The 19956-nt window shown below is 31.2% G+C and overlaps 2 protein-coding genes across 5 annotated transcripts in view; both read left to right on the top strand.

The window, feature by feature from the left end:
• The first annotated feature begins 891 nt into the window (after positions 1-891).
• Positions 892-8877, top strand: LOC119832529 (E3 ubiquitin-protein ligase CHIP). Its single transcript, XM_038356188.1, has 7 exons — positions 892-1217; positions 1364-1562; positions 1960-2101; positions 3088-3190; positions 4335-4391; positions 5760-5876; positions 6246-8877. Exons 1-7 carry the CDS (start codon positions 1098-1100, stop codon positions 6369-6371), a joined length of 864 nt encoding a protein of 287 aa, XP_038212116.1. The 5' UTR covers positions 892-1097; the 3' UTR covers positions 6372-8877.
• Positions 8878-18096: 9219 nt separating this feature from the next.
• The window catches only part of LOC119832667, an 86126-nt gene continuing 84266 nt past the window's right edge, over positions 18097-19956 (top strand). For 2 of the 4 annotated variants that reach the window (XM_038356375.1, XM_038356372.1), the window contains exon 1: positions 18097-18337. The gene's annotated coding sequence lies outside the window, so the exon portion shown is untranslated. The remainder of the gene's footprint in view (positions 18338-19956) is intronic. The other 2 variants (XM_038356374.1, XM_038356371.1) reach the window with 1 other exon arrangement.

The following is a 19956-nucleotide window of genomic DNA, read 5'->3' as shown; positions in this document are numbered from 1 at the left end:
GTGGCGTATACCTTAAGTATATTCATTATTTTTTACAGTTACCTAGTCCATTCATTAAAACATTGTTTGTGTATTGTATCGTTAGTGCATTTTTAGTTTCATACAAACAAATTATTATGGGTTCCGGGACTTATTAAATAGTTACGTAGAAACTAGAAAGTACCTACCTAGTTACATATTTCATAATACCATATGGTTTTTTCTCTCTTTATTATTAAATTTTTCAAACAAATTGGCGGTAAAAAATAATACAGAATATATATATATATATATATATTAACAGTTAACTTTGTTGCAGACATGCAACCACGGCCTTAGAAAATAAATGTTGCAGCTGGAAAAATAAAGATCTTTCAACTCTGTATCCAGCTATTAAAATACCATCTTACCAATTCCCTTTTTGATTTTTTATTAAAATACTTTATAACACAATAATTTCTGTAATCATTATTTACAGTCTTTACTTTTTTATATAAATAGTAAAATATAAAAATAGTATTTCGTAATATTTTTAACCGATCAAACGGCTATAAAATGTGGGTACGATTTTTTTATGAAAAATCACCACTAATTACATACTAATGAGTGAGACTGTAATAATATGTAGTACATGCAATATACTCGTGCCTCGGGTCTATAATGAGTTAAAATGTATATTTACATTATTATCAATAAAATTTACTATTATAAGGTACTCTTTGGATTGCATTTTATCATTTTTGTTGTGTCAAATGATATATAAAATGATTTTGGTTCAACAAAGCCTTTTAAAATATAGCCGAATTTACATCTTTCAATACAGATAAACTAAAAACACACAACTTGAGCCATCTGTGACCTGACATTGTCAATATTTTATGTCAAAGTAATGTCATAATTCAAGTCATGGCGATTGACGATATGTCCGCAGTTGACTGTCAGTTGATAAAATAATTTTCTGGAAAGAAAAACAAGACGTGTTTGATTTCATTATTTTTCTGTCGTACAAAGTTGCTGAGTTAAGAAAATACAATAACATAATATTATTTTCTTTTTTATTTAATATATAATGAAATCAGTGATTTAGTTTACTTATGTTTAGAAATTAACATATAAAAATGAGTAAGCATATGTATTCTACTGCCAATTTGACCGACAAGGAGCTAAAAGAGCAAGGAAACCGACTTTTCAGTCTACGTCGTTTTGAGGATGCGATGAATTTTTATACGAAAGCGATTGTAAGTTATAATACCTATCTATTACGTGTAATTGTTACGCTTGAATGGATGTTACCTGATTTTTATCCAATAAGATAAACATTGATGATGATTTTGTATAAATTTAAAGTGTAAATATTTTTTCTGAGAGTATTTTGGTTTTATAGATAAAAAACCCGTCAGTTGCGACATACTTTACAAATCGTGCATTATGCCATTTGAAAATGAAGAGATGGGAAGCCACTTGCCAGGATTGTCGTCGCGCTTTAGACATAGATAGTAATCAAGTAAAGGGACACTTCTTTTTAGGACAGGCGCTAGTTGAGCTGGAATGCTATGATGAGGCTATAAAACATCTCCATAGAGGTTAGTTTTGTGTGCAAATTAAGGGCTAGATGTAAATTATTCTAAATTTTCATTTTTGTTTTCAAAGTTTAATCTATAATTAATTATCTCTGTTTATGGTTGCTAAATATTTTAATGTATTTGGACTGTTCACAAATGTTTCTATAGAGAGTATCATATATATTATCATTGTTTTATTCTCATTTGTTGATGGAAATAAAAAAAATGCAGTCTAAACACAAGTGAACTTTATTATACTATCAGTATGAGCTGAAACAAGACAAGAACTGACAACAAGATTGTCAATACAGTAAATGTTCTGTCTTCTTTACAATTTTACCTTATATTTCCTTAAGTTTCCTAAGTCAAGAGAAGTAATGTAATAGTGTATGTTTTAATGTCATAGTAATACTTTCAGCAAATGACTTAGCTCGTGAACAAAAATTGAATTTTGGTGATGACATTGCGGCTCAAATACGAATTGCAAGGAAGAAGAGATGGAATGTACAAGAAGAGAAGAGGATATCACAGGAAATTGAATTACAGACATATTTGAATAGGTAAATATTTTGAATATAATACTTTAATGGAGAGCACTACTTTAAAATGTTGATGAATCATGTAATTAGCTTGATTATAAAAAAATGTTACATTAAAGTCTAATATATACATAACAATAATATATATTCTCTCATTAACTATTGGCCACGAAGGAGATTCTTAATTTGACTGTATCGTTTTTTGATAATCCATTTGATTCAACTGATTGACGTGACTTTGTGTCTTTGCTAGGAAATTGCTATAATTTGGTTGTATAAAAAATAGTGATTATAAGATTTCTTAACATATCATAGCTATTTTGATTTTTTTTTGTTTTTAAACTCAAGCAATAATAACAACTACTTTATTTCTTAATTTAATTTTTTCTTTTATATGAACTATTATAATTATATTATATCCATCTATATATCTATCAACATAGACAACAAGTTATATATTTTGTAACATTTAAATAAGATACAAGCCAATATAACACTGTAGAACTTTGTTCTATATATATATATTTTATATAAATTAAACTAATTCTGACAAAACAATTCAATTAGTAAGAACAATAAAAATATGCAGGTATGTGACTAAAAATTAAGATAAACTATTTGACATGTTGGTGTTTCTACACCATTACCACATTGGGGCCTTCAAGAAAAAGGAGTCTATATGTCACTGAAAGGCCAACAAATCACTCGTAGCAGGTCTCAACTCGTAATCAGGTGGCCCACCTGCTCCTCTGCTTCCTCTATCGTAAAAAAAGTTATATTTTGTATTTATTTAAAAATAAAAACTGATGATCCTTTTGGTGAAATCTCAATAAGGTCTGCAAAGGAATGATAATGATTGATCAATGATGATGACTGCTACAAAAGATTGTGTTTACAGATTTGTGAATGGAAAACAGATGTGATTTTAACTATACTCTTGTAGCCTTTTATTCACTTTTACTCATGATTTTCTTATTAAATGTAAAATTAAAAAAAAATTCTTACAGATTAATAAATGAAGACTTGCAACGTAGAATAGAATCAATTAAGCTAGAAAATCTAAACGAAGAAGATACTAGTACAAAAATAACAAAGGCAGAAGAGGAGTGTGTAAGTATACATATGATATTTTTGCTATTGTAACTAAGGACTACGTAGCTATGGCCGAATGTACAAAACATACTTTAATAAGATTCTTAACTTACAAGTTCGGATTCTTAAAAAATTGTTTTGCCATGAAGAAAAATTACATTACAAAATGATATATCGAACTTTTTTAAACATTGCAATGTCCTACCAATCTTATCTATATATATATATATATATATATATATATATATATATATATATATATATATATATGTATATAAAAATGAATCCCTATGTCCTTTGTTCACGGTATCACGCGTGAACGGCTTGACCGATATCAAAAATTCATCATTAGAAAGCTGCAATTGGTACATATATAGCCTACTCAGTGTGACTTAGGCTACATATGTACCATGAGTGAAACCGGGGCGAACAGCTAGTTTATTATAAATTCGAATTTCGACTGCTTCTTCTGATGAAAACTTCTGCTGAGAACTTCTTCAACATAAAATTTCTCTAAATAAATCAAACAAACCTTTTTCTAAAAACTTGTATGGTCAACGTCGTACCGCGTACTTGTTGTCAGATATTTTAAATGGGTTGGACATTAAATTATGAAAAAGTATTACTAAAATTAATTCAAAAAGTAGTAGAAATTTTAATTCATGTAATTAAATTCAAATTGTACAGGATTCATTTAAAATTTATTTTGTAAAATTTCGCAGTGGTACAATGGGCTTGACTTTGACCTGACAGAAATATCTATTCATTTATTTATCAAAGACGTTTAGAACAACGCCTCCACCATGCAAATTTACTCACGCATCTTAAACCAAATCGCGTTGTAAACATAACAATAAATAGATTACGATACAAACGCAGCAACGTTTTAATCTTCGGCCGTTATGTCATAAGTTTTAAAAACAGAAGGCATAAGATGTTCCTAAGGCCATACATCAGGCCACCTCACGCACAAAAGGAGTAATCCCATTATGACGTCATTGTGACGTGATAGCATTACGATGGGATGCGTGGACTTAATTCATTAGCCGGGTTTTTGTTGCTATATTATATGAATATATTATAGAAAAAAATAAGGAGAGGCACGTATGGGTCGCGACGGTAATTGGTTTAAGTTATATAATATAAATATGTCTATTTTCAGAATAACTACAGTAGCGAGCTGAACAATCTGTTCTCTAAGATCGACGAGCGGCGAAGGGTAAGATTTCAATCTGATTCAGTTAGATGCAGTTACGTCAGATTGTGTCACGAACTATTTTAATGTTCCTGATATAAAAATAGGCTGATGGGCTTTCTTGCGCTGATTGAATTAAATTTCTTAATGATAGCTTTCATTTCAAGAACAAAAATATATAACATAGCTTAACTATAACGAAAAATAAAATAAGATATTAAATAAAATTATTTTAATCTCGGATAGTCTGGTCAACCATGATAATATGGAACCAATGATGTTATAAGTAAAAAGGTGAAATAAGATTAATATAATGTTTGATCTTCTAAAACGGCAGACTAACGTACACATAAATAACTTTATATTGTTTTATTTCACAAAATTACGTTAAGGCGTCAAAGTAAGTAAGATGGCATGGCGTGAGCGAAAGAGACATAAATGCTATTGAACAGAAGTCAATTCTGGTTTAACCTATCTGTACATTTCTGCTCATAACATATTTAGATATTTAGTATATGAAGATAAAGCTATTGCATATAGATGTTACGATATACTATTGTTATGCTAAATTAATACTAAGTTCAGAAAGAGTTCAAGTTGTTATGAAAATACTCAAAACATTGTATTCTACCTCACAAATAATGCAAATAAAGGTTATGCAATGTAATGAAACCATCAATTGAAATCAGTTGATAGTTTTACGGTGTTCACAACTTCCTGATAAAGTCACTGATAGTCATACAGATAATTATTTTGTAATATTGTTCTATACTAGTTTTAAAGCTCGGGGTTTTTTCCCATTGCTCTCCTTTAATCTGATGTATTCTCTTTTTCTTGGAATTGGACCATGAAATGTAAATGTTTGTTTGATAGATAACATCCAAATATGAACTAGTCTATTAATATAAACGTACAATTTTAAATAATAAAAACTGTCGTTAAACACACCAGAAAGAAAGTTTCTTAATTTATAATTAGTTAGTTTTAAATTGAATATATAAGTATAGATCGATTGGTGGTCGAAAATGCGACTTTCTTATTAAAAGTAAGTCAGTTCCTACTGCATAGTGCATACATTTCTGTAAAATTTACGTACGACAAATTTGCACTTTAATAATTATATTAAAAGACTAGCTGACCCGGCAAACGCTGTTCTGCCTTACTCTTATCCTTTAGGGGTATGAAAAATACATGTTGGCCGATTCTCACACATACCCAATATGCACACAAAATTTCATAAGAATCGGTCCAGTCGTTTCGGAGGAGTTTGGCAACGAAAACTGTGACACGAGAATTTTATATATTAGAAGATATATATGAAATTGAACCAAGACCCACTGTTAAAGATAATAACATATTATATTAATTAAATTGTTTTTTTGTTTGTTTTAGAAACGCGACGTCCCAGACTATTTGTGCGGTAAAATCAGTTTTGAGATTTTAAACGAGCCGGTCATCACTCCTAGCGGTATCACATATGAGAAGAAGGATATAGAGGAACATCTTGAAGTAAGTGCTTTTAAAAATCATAAATTATAATTATTGGTCACAAAAAAGTAATGTTTGGGGCTAATGTTAAAGTTAACTGGCCATTCTAAGCGAAATACTATAATATAATGTTTGTTAAAAAATATGACATGGCCGTTTCGAGGTCAAGGCATGGATGTCTCACATTTGATAAGAAATGTAAATCTAATACAACACTTCTAGGGATGTACCTAGTTCTAGTTATATGGCCTATTCACAAATAGGCGGTTTGACCCGTTGCTAAAAATAATTTTTATTGATATTACTTGGGACTGTCGTGTGCTATGAAAATTATAGATTATTTTTGCGACTACCCTCACTTTGTCTAATAAATATTTTTTTCCATTCCAGCGCGTAGGCCACTTCGATCCGGTGACTCGCGTGAAGTTAACAGCAGATCAGTTGATTCCTAACTTCACCATGAAGGAAGTTGTTGACGCCTTCTTGCAGGAAAACGAATGGGCGCTCGATTATTGAACAATACCTCGATAATCGTACACTAAATTAGTGTCCACGCTTGTAGATAGAGACCATTTCACATTTCCATAAGTGATTTTAGAGAAATTCTAGGTTTTGCCACAGTCATATTATTTTGTTCCTAGTGCCAACGATGGGCGAGATAATTTGATAATAACCTTACCATATATATAAATATGAAGTACTTTTTATTGCAGGTTTACGTAGCCTGATTTTTATCCCTTGCAATATGATAAATGCGAAAGTGTGTTTGTTTGTGTTTCTTTCACGTCGCAACGGAGCGATTTTATTATATCTGGTAGATAGACGGGAGGCTGGAGGCGACACAGGCTCCTTTTAACCGCGGTGATATATATCAATCCCATTGGAATTTCTTTTGATTACGCGGGCAAGACCGCAGGTGGAAACTAGTTTCATTTGAGGTCAAATGTACTACGCAGGATCGGAAATTCCATTTTATTTACTTCGACTATGACATATTAGAAACATTACACTATTTTATTGAACTTTAAAACTAAATATTTTCACATATCGTAAAAATATCTTTGGGTTATTTTTTATATGTAATTATTTGAATTTTTAAATGGTTTTAAAGTCAAATAAGTACGAAAGTATATGAAGACTACGGTTCAGGAAAATAATTTAAAATATAATATCTTATTCAAATAACTTTCACAGTTCGTTTCACTGTCTTATTGTTGTGGCGGGAAGTTATTATTAGATCTCTACGAATTATTGATTTCAATGTTGTAATATAAAAAGCTTTAAATGTGTTTGTGTTGTTTTTAATTACGACTGATTTGTTGTCTTTTCTATATATTCTGTATTCAGCTTAATGATACCTAAAAATTAAAACAAAAATGTTTATGTTCAATGTGTTTAGATAATATTTCAGTATAAGATAGAAAAAAAAACTTATTATCATTTAAATCTTGCCTCATTTCACCCTTATGTCATTGAATTTTTGTGTTCTTCTTAAGTCATAATTAGAGTTGTAAAATTAAAAAAAAAAGTCATTTTGATTTTACGAAAACAATGATACATCAATACATATTACTTACTTTGTAATGTTGGTTCAAAAATTTACAGGAAAATAAAAAAAAACAAGGTCACAAAGTATTTCGTACGGTTTTTAACAACAGTTGTGAGAAAGGCTTTTTTTTCAGTAAAACAAAATGCTATAATTGTCATAGTGTCGCTTTTACATTTAAATGTGTGAAGCGTTTAATAATATGCGTATTTACTTTAACCATGATCTTCGATAATAATTTATACAATAGTTTAAGTTTTGATTTATGCAATGCTATAGCTATAAATAAAATTGGTATATTCTACGCGATCCTATAAATGTTTTTATGGTTATTATTTATGTAAGAACGCGTTCTCAAAACAGATATGAAACTCGTCATTTTTTCGCGCCAAATTTCGCGGTAATGCCATGTCATGTGCCCACAATGACAAAATAAAATAACCCTTATTACCACGTCTTTAAACTCACGCTCATCAGCAAAATGTGCGAAAATTTAACGTTTTGTTTTTTTTCCGAAAATTTATGTTGTATTTGAATGTAAATTTTTCCAGAAAAAAAGATGGAAAATGCCTCATATCGTCAATTTTGAGAGAAGAAATAACGGTTAAGTAATAGTTTTTACGACATCAAACGTCAATATGTTAAACCAATTTTTTTCTCCTTAAATTAGAAAATAAAATAGTCTTTTATTAGGGTTTTTTATACAGTTTTATTATTTCACATAATGTACTGAAAGATGATATGTACTCATTTATGTCCGATTTGGGAACGCGGTCTTTATGTATGGATTTCCCTGACACATTATTAATTCAGGTACATTAATTATATAATTAATTATTTACTTAAGCCCTGGCACTTATGATATGTTCTATGTTCATATGAAGTGTTTATTTCTGTTAGGTAAAAACATCGTATGCAACAGGAGTGTGTTGTTATTTAATATATCTATATAATAATAACATTAAGAACTATTTTAAGTTATGAGCAGAATTTTATATTATTTCTGATATATCAAGATATTTAATGTTGCGGAAACTTTTTATTTCCTGTGATACCAATAGAAGTAATATTTGTTTTTAAATGTACATACTTATGACTTTATTTAATTTGCCATTTTAAATTACAAAACTATTGATGTCTCATCTATTTGCTCTTATACAATAATAATATTGGTAAAATAAATATCCACATATTATAGAAATACATATGTGTTGCATGTAATGTGTTGCAGTTTTTTGTGTTTGTAAATATAAATATTTTAAATCTTAAGAGCCTATATTGTATTATTTCAAAATTTGTTTTGTAAATATAAATAAATTAAGACCTTTTCTGTTACACATTTAAGTTTAAAATTGATTTGGGGATTTAATGAAAATTTATTAAAAATTACATGATAGTAAAATTTTGTCGTAATTTGTATGGAACCAGGTCGTGATTACATTGTATCATTAAGTTAAGTAAATGTTGGTTTGTAAATTGTGTTTTTATTTTGATGACCTGAAAAACGTCCCACCTCTATTATCTATATAAGATAATTAATAGATGTGGGACAAAATTCTTAAATTAATATCCCTGAAGACCTTTTGGCTAATATCAGTGAGCACATGTTTGTAATTAGGGAATAAGTACACGCATGAATATACCCAGGGAGTCAATCCCCCATAAAATTTTTGCTTGGAATGCTGACAACCACGTAAACTTCACTTTAATCCTTGGTAAAAGAGGCTCGGTCCAGTAGAACTTCTTGTAAAGTCCATTGTGTAGAATGGGACAGACGCGAGTATTAATTGGGTGCACACCTCTGCTGTCCCAGGTTTCAAGACTTATTTTTGACCGACGCTCTCAAAGAGACGGGAGGTTCTTATAACATTGTACCTATGTGAACCACTGAACTAAGAAGACGGTCAATAGATTTTGGGGATAATTTGTTAATTTATTTTTTTTATATTTGGGTAACAATCAATATAACAGCACGTTGATAGACGGTAGATAAAATATAATAAGCGAGGTATCCACTAAAATATGAATTAGGTTATGGTTGCAATACAAATAATATGTAATATAGACCGTAAATACGGACTGTGGGTTATGGGTAGGTACTAATTGTTAGAGGTACCTTAAAATTGTATCACATTTATTACACCTGTCAATAAAATCAGAACACGGAAAATATAAAAAATACTGAACACCTAACAAGGGAATATTCCTGAAGATAAAATTAACATTTCAAAATGTCACTCTTCGCCCTTTACATTTGCATGAATGTGCTGCGAAGATTTTCCTGTCAAATAATATATTTTCAATTTTTAAATGTCAGTGAAGGTTTTGACTTGGTTTATAGTGTATGTAAGAAACATTTTTTTCTACTCATATTATTTAGATCATTTAGATTTCTCGATTTGTGAGAAACCTTTGTAGTTTAAGAGAGTAGGAAAATATGTACTAGCTCATATTTTCAATGTGTTTATTTTTTTGTCTATCTTGCACGTCATAACAAAGAGATTTCCTTGTATGTTTTCTATTTAGAACAGGTACTGATTAATAGGCTACTTTTTACCGCGGTTAAACATTTAATCCCCAGGGCAATATCCTATTTCCATGCGGGAAATGCCGCGGCTAATAGTTAGTATAGCATTATTATAAATTTAACAATTTTTTTATCCATTTATAGGTTAAATATAGTATAAAAGTAAAACAATATTTACAAAATATGAGATGGAACCCGCCTCCTTGGTACAGTGGTTAACGCGTGAGCGTAGAACCGAGGGGTCCTGGGTTCAATTCCCGGTGGGGACGCACAAAAAAAAATGTCTCGGTCTGGCAGGACACAGAAAGCTGATCACCTACTTGTCCCTAAAGAAAATCGATCAGTGAAACGGATGTACATCATCTGCCCCATACCCCACTAGGGTACAATATAATCAAGTCCTAATCGGCCTTTCGACTCTAAGGTTCACTTATACAAATAACCTAAAGAGCTACAACAAATTGACAACTCCAGACGATCAACCAAGACATTCGTGGCTAATTATTTTGTTAGATTAATTCCCATGCCCATTAATGACCGAGGTTAAATCATATCAATCAATCTAGAACACAATGGTAATAATCAATGATATCGTTAGATGCTTCATGCTTGAATGCCTTAGTAAATTTGATTTAGAAGCTTATCTATATTGATTTAGGGACCCATTCAAATGTGCTAGTTTCATTATTTAGGGCACTTAACGAAGTCTGATATAGTAAACCTAGAGCCAAACTGTTATAGGTTGATTCTTCTGAAAATCGGCTGTTACATACAGTTTTAAATAGGTTAAATCGAATTGACAAGCTTAGGTATATGATACCATTAACACACTATTGTTAATCTATTATGTTCTACTTGAATTGTATTTTTAACGTTCAAAGTCTATAGATTATATAAGACATTATATGAGATAATGTAGATAAGAGAATAGCAGTGTTCATGTAACTATGAGCAAATATTTCTTTATGCAATGGCACTATGTACAAAATAAATATGTAACAAAATAAATTTGAAGCCGAACAAAAATTGTTATAAAATAAACTATAGACAAAATACAGACGTGAGAAATACTTGACAATTTTGAAAACATTAATTATAACACTTTGTAAAAGTGCTACATGATACGGGGGACAAAATCATTCTAAATGCGGACACGTAAGGAGGAAAGAAAATCGTTCACTGATGTAAAATGAATCAGCGCCATAAAATGAAATGATAATTCCATGGTTGCCACAACTTGTGAGGTTAACAGCCCGTGGCCGCCCTGTAATTGAGGACTACGGAAGTGCCATTTACCACACGATCAAAACGACAAAAATAGCGTTTTTTAATATAAAATAAAAAATTCCTGCCGATTTATTTTAAGCTCCAACGCAAGAAGATGGGGTATTATAAGTTTGACGTGTATGTCTGGGCATCATAGCTCCCGAACGGAAGAAACGATTTCAATTCCGTTTCTATGTATTAAAGGTGACTTGTGTGCGAGTGTTCTTGGTCATGTTTGATGAAAATTCATTCATTCCATCCTCAATACGGATGTCAAGTGAAAAGGCTTGACATGTAAATTCTTATGTGTTAAATATTAAATCTAAGATGAAGATTATTAAATGACATTAAATATTTATTAATTACTGATAATTTAAAGATTGTCTTCTAAGAAAGCTATCTTGCAACTTCAATGTTTTTGTGCTTGTCTAAAATACTGCAAGTCGATGTTTGATTGTTTGAGCTTTCACGGTGCAAAACTTGCCAATTGTTCCACATTTAAACTCGTTATAGGCATTTCAACGAACTGTATATAATACTTCAACACGCATTTGTATTACGATCCCATCAAACAGAACAGAAGCTGCATAGCAGTTTGCCAAAACGTAGCACAAGCGTGTTCCAGTGCATCCAAATGTTCACAACTGTTGCTTCTGGCGCGAATCCAGGGGAAGATATTTTGATTCAATTATATATGTAATAGAAATAAAACTGTTGTATGATGCCCGCAATGGAACGGTTTTGGCTCGCTCATGGGTCACTGTTGCGTCTATAAAATATTTAATCAAAGCAACTGGTAATGCGTGGGGTATAAACGCGTATGAATGCGTAATGAGACGGGTCTGACTTTAGGGGTAATCGTTTGGTTTTGTTGAACGGTTTGTTTGGTGTTTTTTTGTGCATTAATAGATTTTATCGTAACGACCTTTTAATAGATACTTTACCTGTATATATTTTAATCGACGTTCCCTGAAACGACGAAAGTGGAGATGCCATTGTTTTTTTATTATCCATTTTTAGACTACTATCTACGCTTCTTGCATTAATTTGAATGTATAAGATTGAAAGATTTTAATTGGACTGCCAAACTAGTGTTGCATTGTTTTAGAGAAAGAATAAAAATTATTGTTTATAATGGCTTGAAATAACATGTTCAGATATGACGGTAACGAATTTTTGAATTTGAAGTAAATATATCTATCAATTTTTACATACAATACAATGTCTGTGCGGATGGAGACGGTAAAAGTGATTCTGGTACTTTTCTGGACATCGATGGAAATACTGGTTGCCTGTGACAGAAGCATATAGCCGTCGAGATCTTCTATAATCATATAATTAAATTGATATTATGGTAAAATTTACTGGCCGTGGTATACGAATGAAAAGTTCAAACCACGTTTTTATCAATTTTTCAAAAATAGACCAAATTTTTTACGAGTAAAAAGAGTTAACAATCATTCATCTATACATTACTAACAATTTCAGGTTCACAATATTAGTAAGGTACGGTATACGCATAAGTAAAACATCAGTTAAAAGCGTCTTCCGCATTCGCACAAACCGACCGTCTAATAACTGTCTTCAAAATATAATTTAAGTATCTCGATTTCAATATTCGTAGGTTTCAATCGTATTGGCCTGAGGCAGTGTCGATTGCAGATGCTCACAAGTGGGTCAAGGCATTTGTGCAAGGTTCTGCGAAAAACAAACCAGATTTATCACTTGAGAAATGGAGTGGCGAAAATGTATTTGTTTGTTGCTTGTTATTTTCTTATCTTTTAATACAAAAACAGTTTTGAATACGAGATTCGCTTGACGTATAAGCGCGTTATTTATGGGTGTATGTAATTGGTTTTCTATTTATTTATGTACTTAGCTATATAGATATAGCATGAGATTTGGTAGACATTTTGCTGTCTAGCAAAATTCATTACATAAATTATTGCTCGTTGGAATTCTATACAATAATTTTTATTTCCTCGATGAGTGGTCCGCTCGATTGTGTTACAATCAGAAAACTCTAAATGCATTCTCCAATGGCATAAAGCATTCAGGGATAGAGACCAATTACGTTATAACTTAATTATGTGCGACTATAGTTCGTTTGTTCAGGCGAAAATTTAGAGAAAAATTGGGAGAGGGATGTTTCCTTATAGAATTGTCTAGAAAATTGCTACTGTCCGTTCGATTTTGCGCAATATTTACAATAAATCATCAGAGAATTAGGTTTACTGTTAACGATTTTACTCATATTTTCGCTTTAATATTGTAATATGTAGCGTTGACAATAAAAATCGAAAAACGGTACATAAATTTGGTGTAAAGCGTAGGTACGAGAGCGTACATATGACAGTGATATTTAAAAGTTTCAAATACATTTAGTCAACATTTATATTACGATATACGTACTTTAGTTATTTAGATAAATAGGTAAAAGGTACATCGTGGTATAAATGAACATAAATAATAAGTAGATGATTAACTTGACACAGAATTCTTAATTTTCAAATGTTTTTTCGATTATTTACTAGTACTTTTTACTGCTTTTTGCACTATTTTATTACTGTTTCAATGAGTAGAATAAAAAAGCATTTTGATTAGAACGAATATGATAGCATGTTTAAATAATTTGAAATAAAAATGAGATATACTAATTCACATAAGAATACTTCAAAATAAATTATTAATCAAATTGCAGAAAAACTGGCACTTTCATTGCTGAATAATTTAATTTTTAAAAAATCCACACATTCAGAAAGAAAATTGCGCCTTTTGTGTAAAATCTAGAGAGCTAACCGCTTTCATTTGTGCCGCGTCAGGTTAGCTTAGGTGAAGTCATTAGCATAGCATAATTCGAAATGCGAGCATAATTTGAGGTTAGTCAGTTGGTAATTTATAGAAAAGACTAGACGTTCTGCGAAAGGCTTCGGAAAGAATGAAATGTCATCCATGAAACTTTGCGAACTGTCGGATGTATGACTGTAGAGGGAAATACATTTCAGTTTGTAAGCGGGTAAAGTATTTTTGTGAATGGAACACGATCATTCACCGTGACAGCACGTAGGAAGTAAACAGTTCTTTATAATTTTTATTTTATCGGTTTAACTTGCATTGGATATTGAAAATTTTAATATACCTAGGTATATTAAAATTTTCAATTTGTAATTTGAATATAAGTATATCAAAATAATGTCTCACAATTATTTTATAAGAGTATAATGATTAACAGAAAAAAAAGATTAAAGAGAAGTCGAGCGAGTTACTAATTCGACACCATTATGAAAAAAGTGTTGCAATGTAAGTCTCCAGAATACTTGTTTTTTAATTAAGTTATAAGTACATATTTTCTCAAACACGAATTATAGATATATGTCTATACTATAATAGTAAAGCTATTAAGCTGAAGAGTTTGTTTGTTTGAACGCGCTTATCTCAGCAACTACTTACCTACTGGAACGATTTCCAATTCTTTCACATGTACCAGGCAAAGCGGATCATATATATTTTTAATATAATAGAATTGCTTATGAAATTTTTATATTAGTTTGTTCCATTTTATCGTACATGGATATCATTTTCCAATCCCAAAATTTCCATATTCTTTTTAATACAATGTATTGTATAGCAAAACTTGCTCATATAAATTGTAGGAAAATAGAGTTTAGGGAGCTAGCTAGAGACGGCGTGTAATTACAGACTTAATTGCGTCTAACTTTGCCAGTTTATTCTTCGAAACTCTGCGTACAAGCCGGGTTTAGCATCCAACTGTTCACGCTTTGCTTGCTAAGAAATTTCGTCTCTATTTGTACGTCTTTAGTACAGTCTAGGCTGCCCGGGTTCGCTTGAACCTTGAAAAAGTCATGAAAATAAAAAAAATGATATTGGTGGTATGCCCTCGGACGAAAGCTAGTTTTTCTAGTTATCACAGCTTGTATTATACTCGGCATAAAGCATATCACTGTCAAATATGTAGAAAATACGTTTTGTGGCTTTCGAGTGAAATAGTAACAAACATAAATCTACACATTTTTACACACTTTTACGTAAAATTTTAGCAATATTATTATATACAGTAGGATGACTTAAAGTTGATCCGTTATCGTTAAAAAAAAAATTTGTTTTGTCAAAATATCATATTTCACTTACAAAAGTATTTAAACTGTCTCTTAAACTAGAAAAGTTCAGTGACATAATTTGTGTTTGTTTTCATTCAATTTGTGAATTATTGAAATGCGTAAAACTGCAATAATCATTTGTAAGTTGCCTGGATGAGGTGCTTTATAACGATACAACCACTTTTTTATGTATTTTTATTTTCTTGTGTTCTATGTATCTATTGGTATGAACTTGTACAATAAAATGAATAATGTATTATTTATTTATTTAACACTTTATTGTGCTGGTATACGAATAAACTTAAAAAATAAAAGACTTACAACTAGACCAGCACAGAAGGCGATCTTTGCACTAAAAAGTGACATTTTATAAATCGAAAGCTTTTAATACATTGAGCTGTGAATGAATTATATTTTTATTGCTCACCACAAAACTGCACCGCTGATTTGCATTCATTTCAACACCTTATACACTGACACGAGGACGTTAGGTCCTAAGTGTGCAAAACTGGTGATTCCTACATATTCCTGAGTTCAATCGCCGACTCGAGCTGTCTATAAAGACTTCGATCTCCTATCGTGAATTCGCAAACGATTAATTTTCCGTAAAGACATATACCTTGAGACATAGTATGCAAGTACGTTTTATATAAAAAGGTATACTATAAGAATATAAATGTATGTATAAAGAATTTTTATGTAATCGTGTATTAAATTTTATTAATAATTATCCGTAATCTTTGTGGTATTTTATAAAAGGTCAAATTTTTAGTTTATTTTATTATTTTATTTTGATTTGATTGATAATTGTTAGAGTTATTAAATAACGTTTCTGCATAGTATTCTCTACTAGTATCACTGTATTAATGAAAAGAAACCTCATATTATTTAGTAGCTATGCCTCGGTTGCGTCCACGTCTAACATAATAACATTATATATATCTTTAAACAGTGTAATTTCTTCCATAAATTGATTATATAGCTGACCTAGCTAGACCTAGCTAGACCAGTAGTTACTGAGATTAGCCCGTTTAAATAAGCAAACTCTACAGCTATGTATTATAATATTAATATACATATAGACTAATCGTAAAGTATCAGGTTTCTCGGATCCTGTTCGAGTCCTAGGTCGAGGGAACTTGCGCAGTGTGAATTCTTGTAATACCAACGCAATTTGCTTTATTATCCATAAATTTTCACGTTGTTAAAGTTTTGTTCCTTGCTGTGATATCATATTTCTAATGTTATTTCTTGTAACTGTGCAAAGAAAACCGTGTACAAAATAAAAATGAGGTCATTGAAGCTTGATGTAATGCAATTTCTATCTATAATAATTTTTCAATAATAGTGTGTGATTGTAATAAGTAGGTGTACTTGGATATAATATAATATACGATATATTTATTTAGGTAGTAATTTCAAATCAAACTTATTTATTAAATTTAAACAATATCGGAATAAAAGTTGCCTGTTATTCCAGTTGTCCAGCTATCTACGTACCAAATTTCATTGCAATCGGTTCAGTAGTTTTACGTAAAAGAGTAACAAACATATACATGAACATGCATCTATCCTCACAAACTTTTGCATTTATATTATTATTAAGTACGATTGGATAGCTATAATATTATATGTTCTAAAACTGCAAAATAAGAAATTAACTATTGCCATATTTATTATTATTATTATGTCATTCAGACAAATAAAACATCTTTTAATAATATTTTCTTGTGTTTGGTTTCACGCGAGTATTATACATTTAGAAATTAAAAACTTTTCAACGGATTTTAAACGCGATTTATTCATTATATTATTAACCCGACGTTTCGAACACTTTACAGTCTCCCCGTGACCACGCTCGCTGTAAAGTGTTCGAAACGTCGGGTTAATAATATAATGAATAAATCGCGTTTAAAATCCGTTGAAAAGTTTTTAATTTCTAAATCTTTTAATAATTTAACTATCTAACTACAGTTCTTGAGATAGAGACAGACAGACAGATACGAGAAAAACGGAGACCGAAGGCTTAGTGTTATTAGGGTCTTGTTTTTTGTGTACAAAACTATAAATAGAAACAGGAACAATAACGATTCGCTCGAAACTATAATCTTTTAATGCCAAAACATGTCCTTCTATTAGCAGAATTTTAAACTTAAATTTGGATGGGAAAAATATCTCTCCCACCGTCATATCGATAGCTATAAACGTTACAGGATAAATTATTTCAATTTAAATGCATGCCAAATAAAGATATTGTGTCATGTAGACCAGATGACACCTGCACATCCCTACAGCCCTGGAGGATTGTCCTCCATCGGCACGCAAGCGCCTCGCTGAGCTACGCCCACTAAGCTTCAGATGTAAACACCGCTCCACCAATGTGAGTGCGCCGTTATCCTTGCGAACATCCTTAACGATTTTCGTTAAATCGTCGTTATTTCGTCAGAAAATAAAGCGTCCGTATTTATTGTTCGGTTCAAAAACCTTGTTTATTAAAATTGAGAACAATAGTTCTCGTTAAATATAACGGGAGTCTAATTTCATAACCGTATGTTTTATCGCTATGAATCGTAAATTATTTTATATAGTCTTCGATAACTATGTAATTGCATGGTTTTGTTGAACAGCTTTGATACATTCAAACAATATGTATATTTTAAAGCACAATCTTACTACTCATATTTATATCCAGCGTTTTATTGTAATAATTCTGAAGGAAAGTTATTAAAGAGCACTATTACGTGTTGAGTGGCGTGCACCGATCGCGCTTGAAGCTGCGCAGAGTGGGTCAAGACGGGCGGCGCGAACTAGCGGGGTAGGCGGCGGCCGATTCATGTTTACGGGTCTCGCCCGTCAGCTGTTCGCCGCATGAATGTGCCGCTTGCGCCGCGCATCGATTGATTGATACTAGAACACGTGCCTCCTGCGAGCCAGTCCTGCCGCGCTCGCCGGCCCGTCCGCGCGCCCTTACGCCCGCGCTCAATGGATTGCCCGAGGTGACCGGCGCGACGCACCACTGACCGCCGTAAGTAAATTAATACCCATACGACCGATGCGGCTGCGCGCTGCATTGTTTACAATATTTCGAATTGCTGTCGATAATAAAAAAACATCGGTTTACGTAATCGAAGGACGCGATTATTATTCGGCTGCCCATGACGGTACGCACACAAATATTACATAAACCTTTCGATCAAGTTGACAACGTTTGAGCACCCTTGACGTGCATATAATTAAAAGATCCTTACGTCCTTATCGACCTCTTTGAGGGAACGACTTTGGCTATGTAATAAACAAAATTTTCTATTACATATGAAGGTATATATCACGCCCAGATATATTATATTCTGTCGCAATTTAAGCACATTGGGCTAATGAATAATTCCTTTTAGCATCAAGTCCAAGAGAGTTCCAATTTATGTATTATTTATGTTATATCCTTAACTTAATATATACATTTTTGTGGGGAGATTTTTACATTGTTAGTATTTGTGTATGGAGTTTTTGCCAAATTCAAACGTCATTAATTAACTGTAATACATTCTGATTATAGGCTGTTATATGAATGTATAATTAATATTAAAATGATTAATGTTTTATGCCATAAAAACAATACACTCATGTAATTTAACATAATTTCTGATGTTTTTCAAAAATGAACAACGTAGGTGGAGTAATGAAAAAATAAAAAAAATGGATTTGCAGTTATTTAACTTTTTCCATTTCATTGTTTACGTATAAGCGGGTGTGTCAACCGTCTAAGGGGCACTTGTTATATTTGTCTGGGGTTTAATAATGATAATTCATTTAGTGGTAAGTATACGTGCGGTACCATTTAGGTGAATTATAAACTGAAAGTGAAATAGTCGCATAGTATAAGTTCTCTTTAGTAGATATTAAGTTACATTCTCAACTTTCCTGAAATGTCGGTAAATTATTCTAATATCTAGTATAATTATTGTTAGTAATAACTATAATGTCAAGAAATACACAATTTTAAATATTATGTACTACCCCAATTTTCGCTAACCTAACCTAAATTATTATGAGTAACTCTTATTTTTACGATTCCATTATTTTAAAAATATATAAAACATATTATAATATTGATTCCGCAGCTTTCTTTTTTCAGGGAAATGAATAAGTGTGTTAGTTAAAGGTATTTTTTCTGAACCGATATGCAGCGAAAATGTAAAACTAATATATAATACGGTATGGTTGTGGGTGTTTTTTGTTTTTTTTTATTTAATTATCAAAAGCACTAACGCTATCTATTGTAACAAGAGATGAAATCTCTCACAGAAAAGGGTGCGACAGCTGAGTTCCATCATTGATTGTTTGCTTTTCGTAATCTTAAACGAGATAACTGCTCCTTATTTAACAAATTCCACCCTTCTTATGTTTATGTTGAAAAAATTGATTTAATTTCTTTGAATTCAGTATAAATGGTTCTCTTTGTTCTAAGCACCCACTTCTTTTTCAAATAAAAAATTCACATTCTTTTTTTTTTGGATCTTTTTTTATTTATTTACACTTTAATGTACAATACACATACAGTTGACAAATCCAATAAACAATATCTATTGTACAATTTGGCGGCCTTATCGCTTTGAAGCGATTTCTTCCAGGCAACCTTTGGATACA

Source organism: Zerene cesonia, chromosome 15 (genome assembly GCF_012273895.1).
Source record: "Zerene cesonia ecotype Mississippi chromosome 15, Zerene_cesonia_1.1, whole genome shotgun sequence".
Lineage (NCBI taxonomy): Eukaryota > Metazoa > Arthropoda > Insecta > Lepidoptera > Pieridae > Zerene > Zerene cesonia.
Note: the sequence above shows the minus strand (reverse complement) of the source record. Positions and strands in the feature narration are given on the sequence as shown.

Excerpts from the sequence above, each read along its gene's own strand:
- LOC119832529 (XM_038356188.1), top strand. The coding sequence starts at position 1,098 with ATGAGTAAGCATATGTATTCTACTGCCAATTTGACCGACAAGGAGCTA. Across the intron at positions 1,218-1,363 it reads ATTTTTATACGAAAGCGATT|ATAAAAAACCCGTCAGTTGC; the intron begins GTAAGTTATAAT and ends TTGGTTTTATAG. Across the intron at positions 3,191-4,334 it reads CAAAGGCAGAAGAGGAGTGT|AATAACTACAGTAGCGAGCT; the intron begins GTAAGTATACAT and ends GTCTATTTTCAG.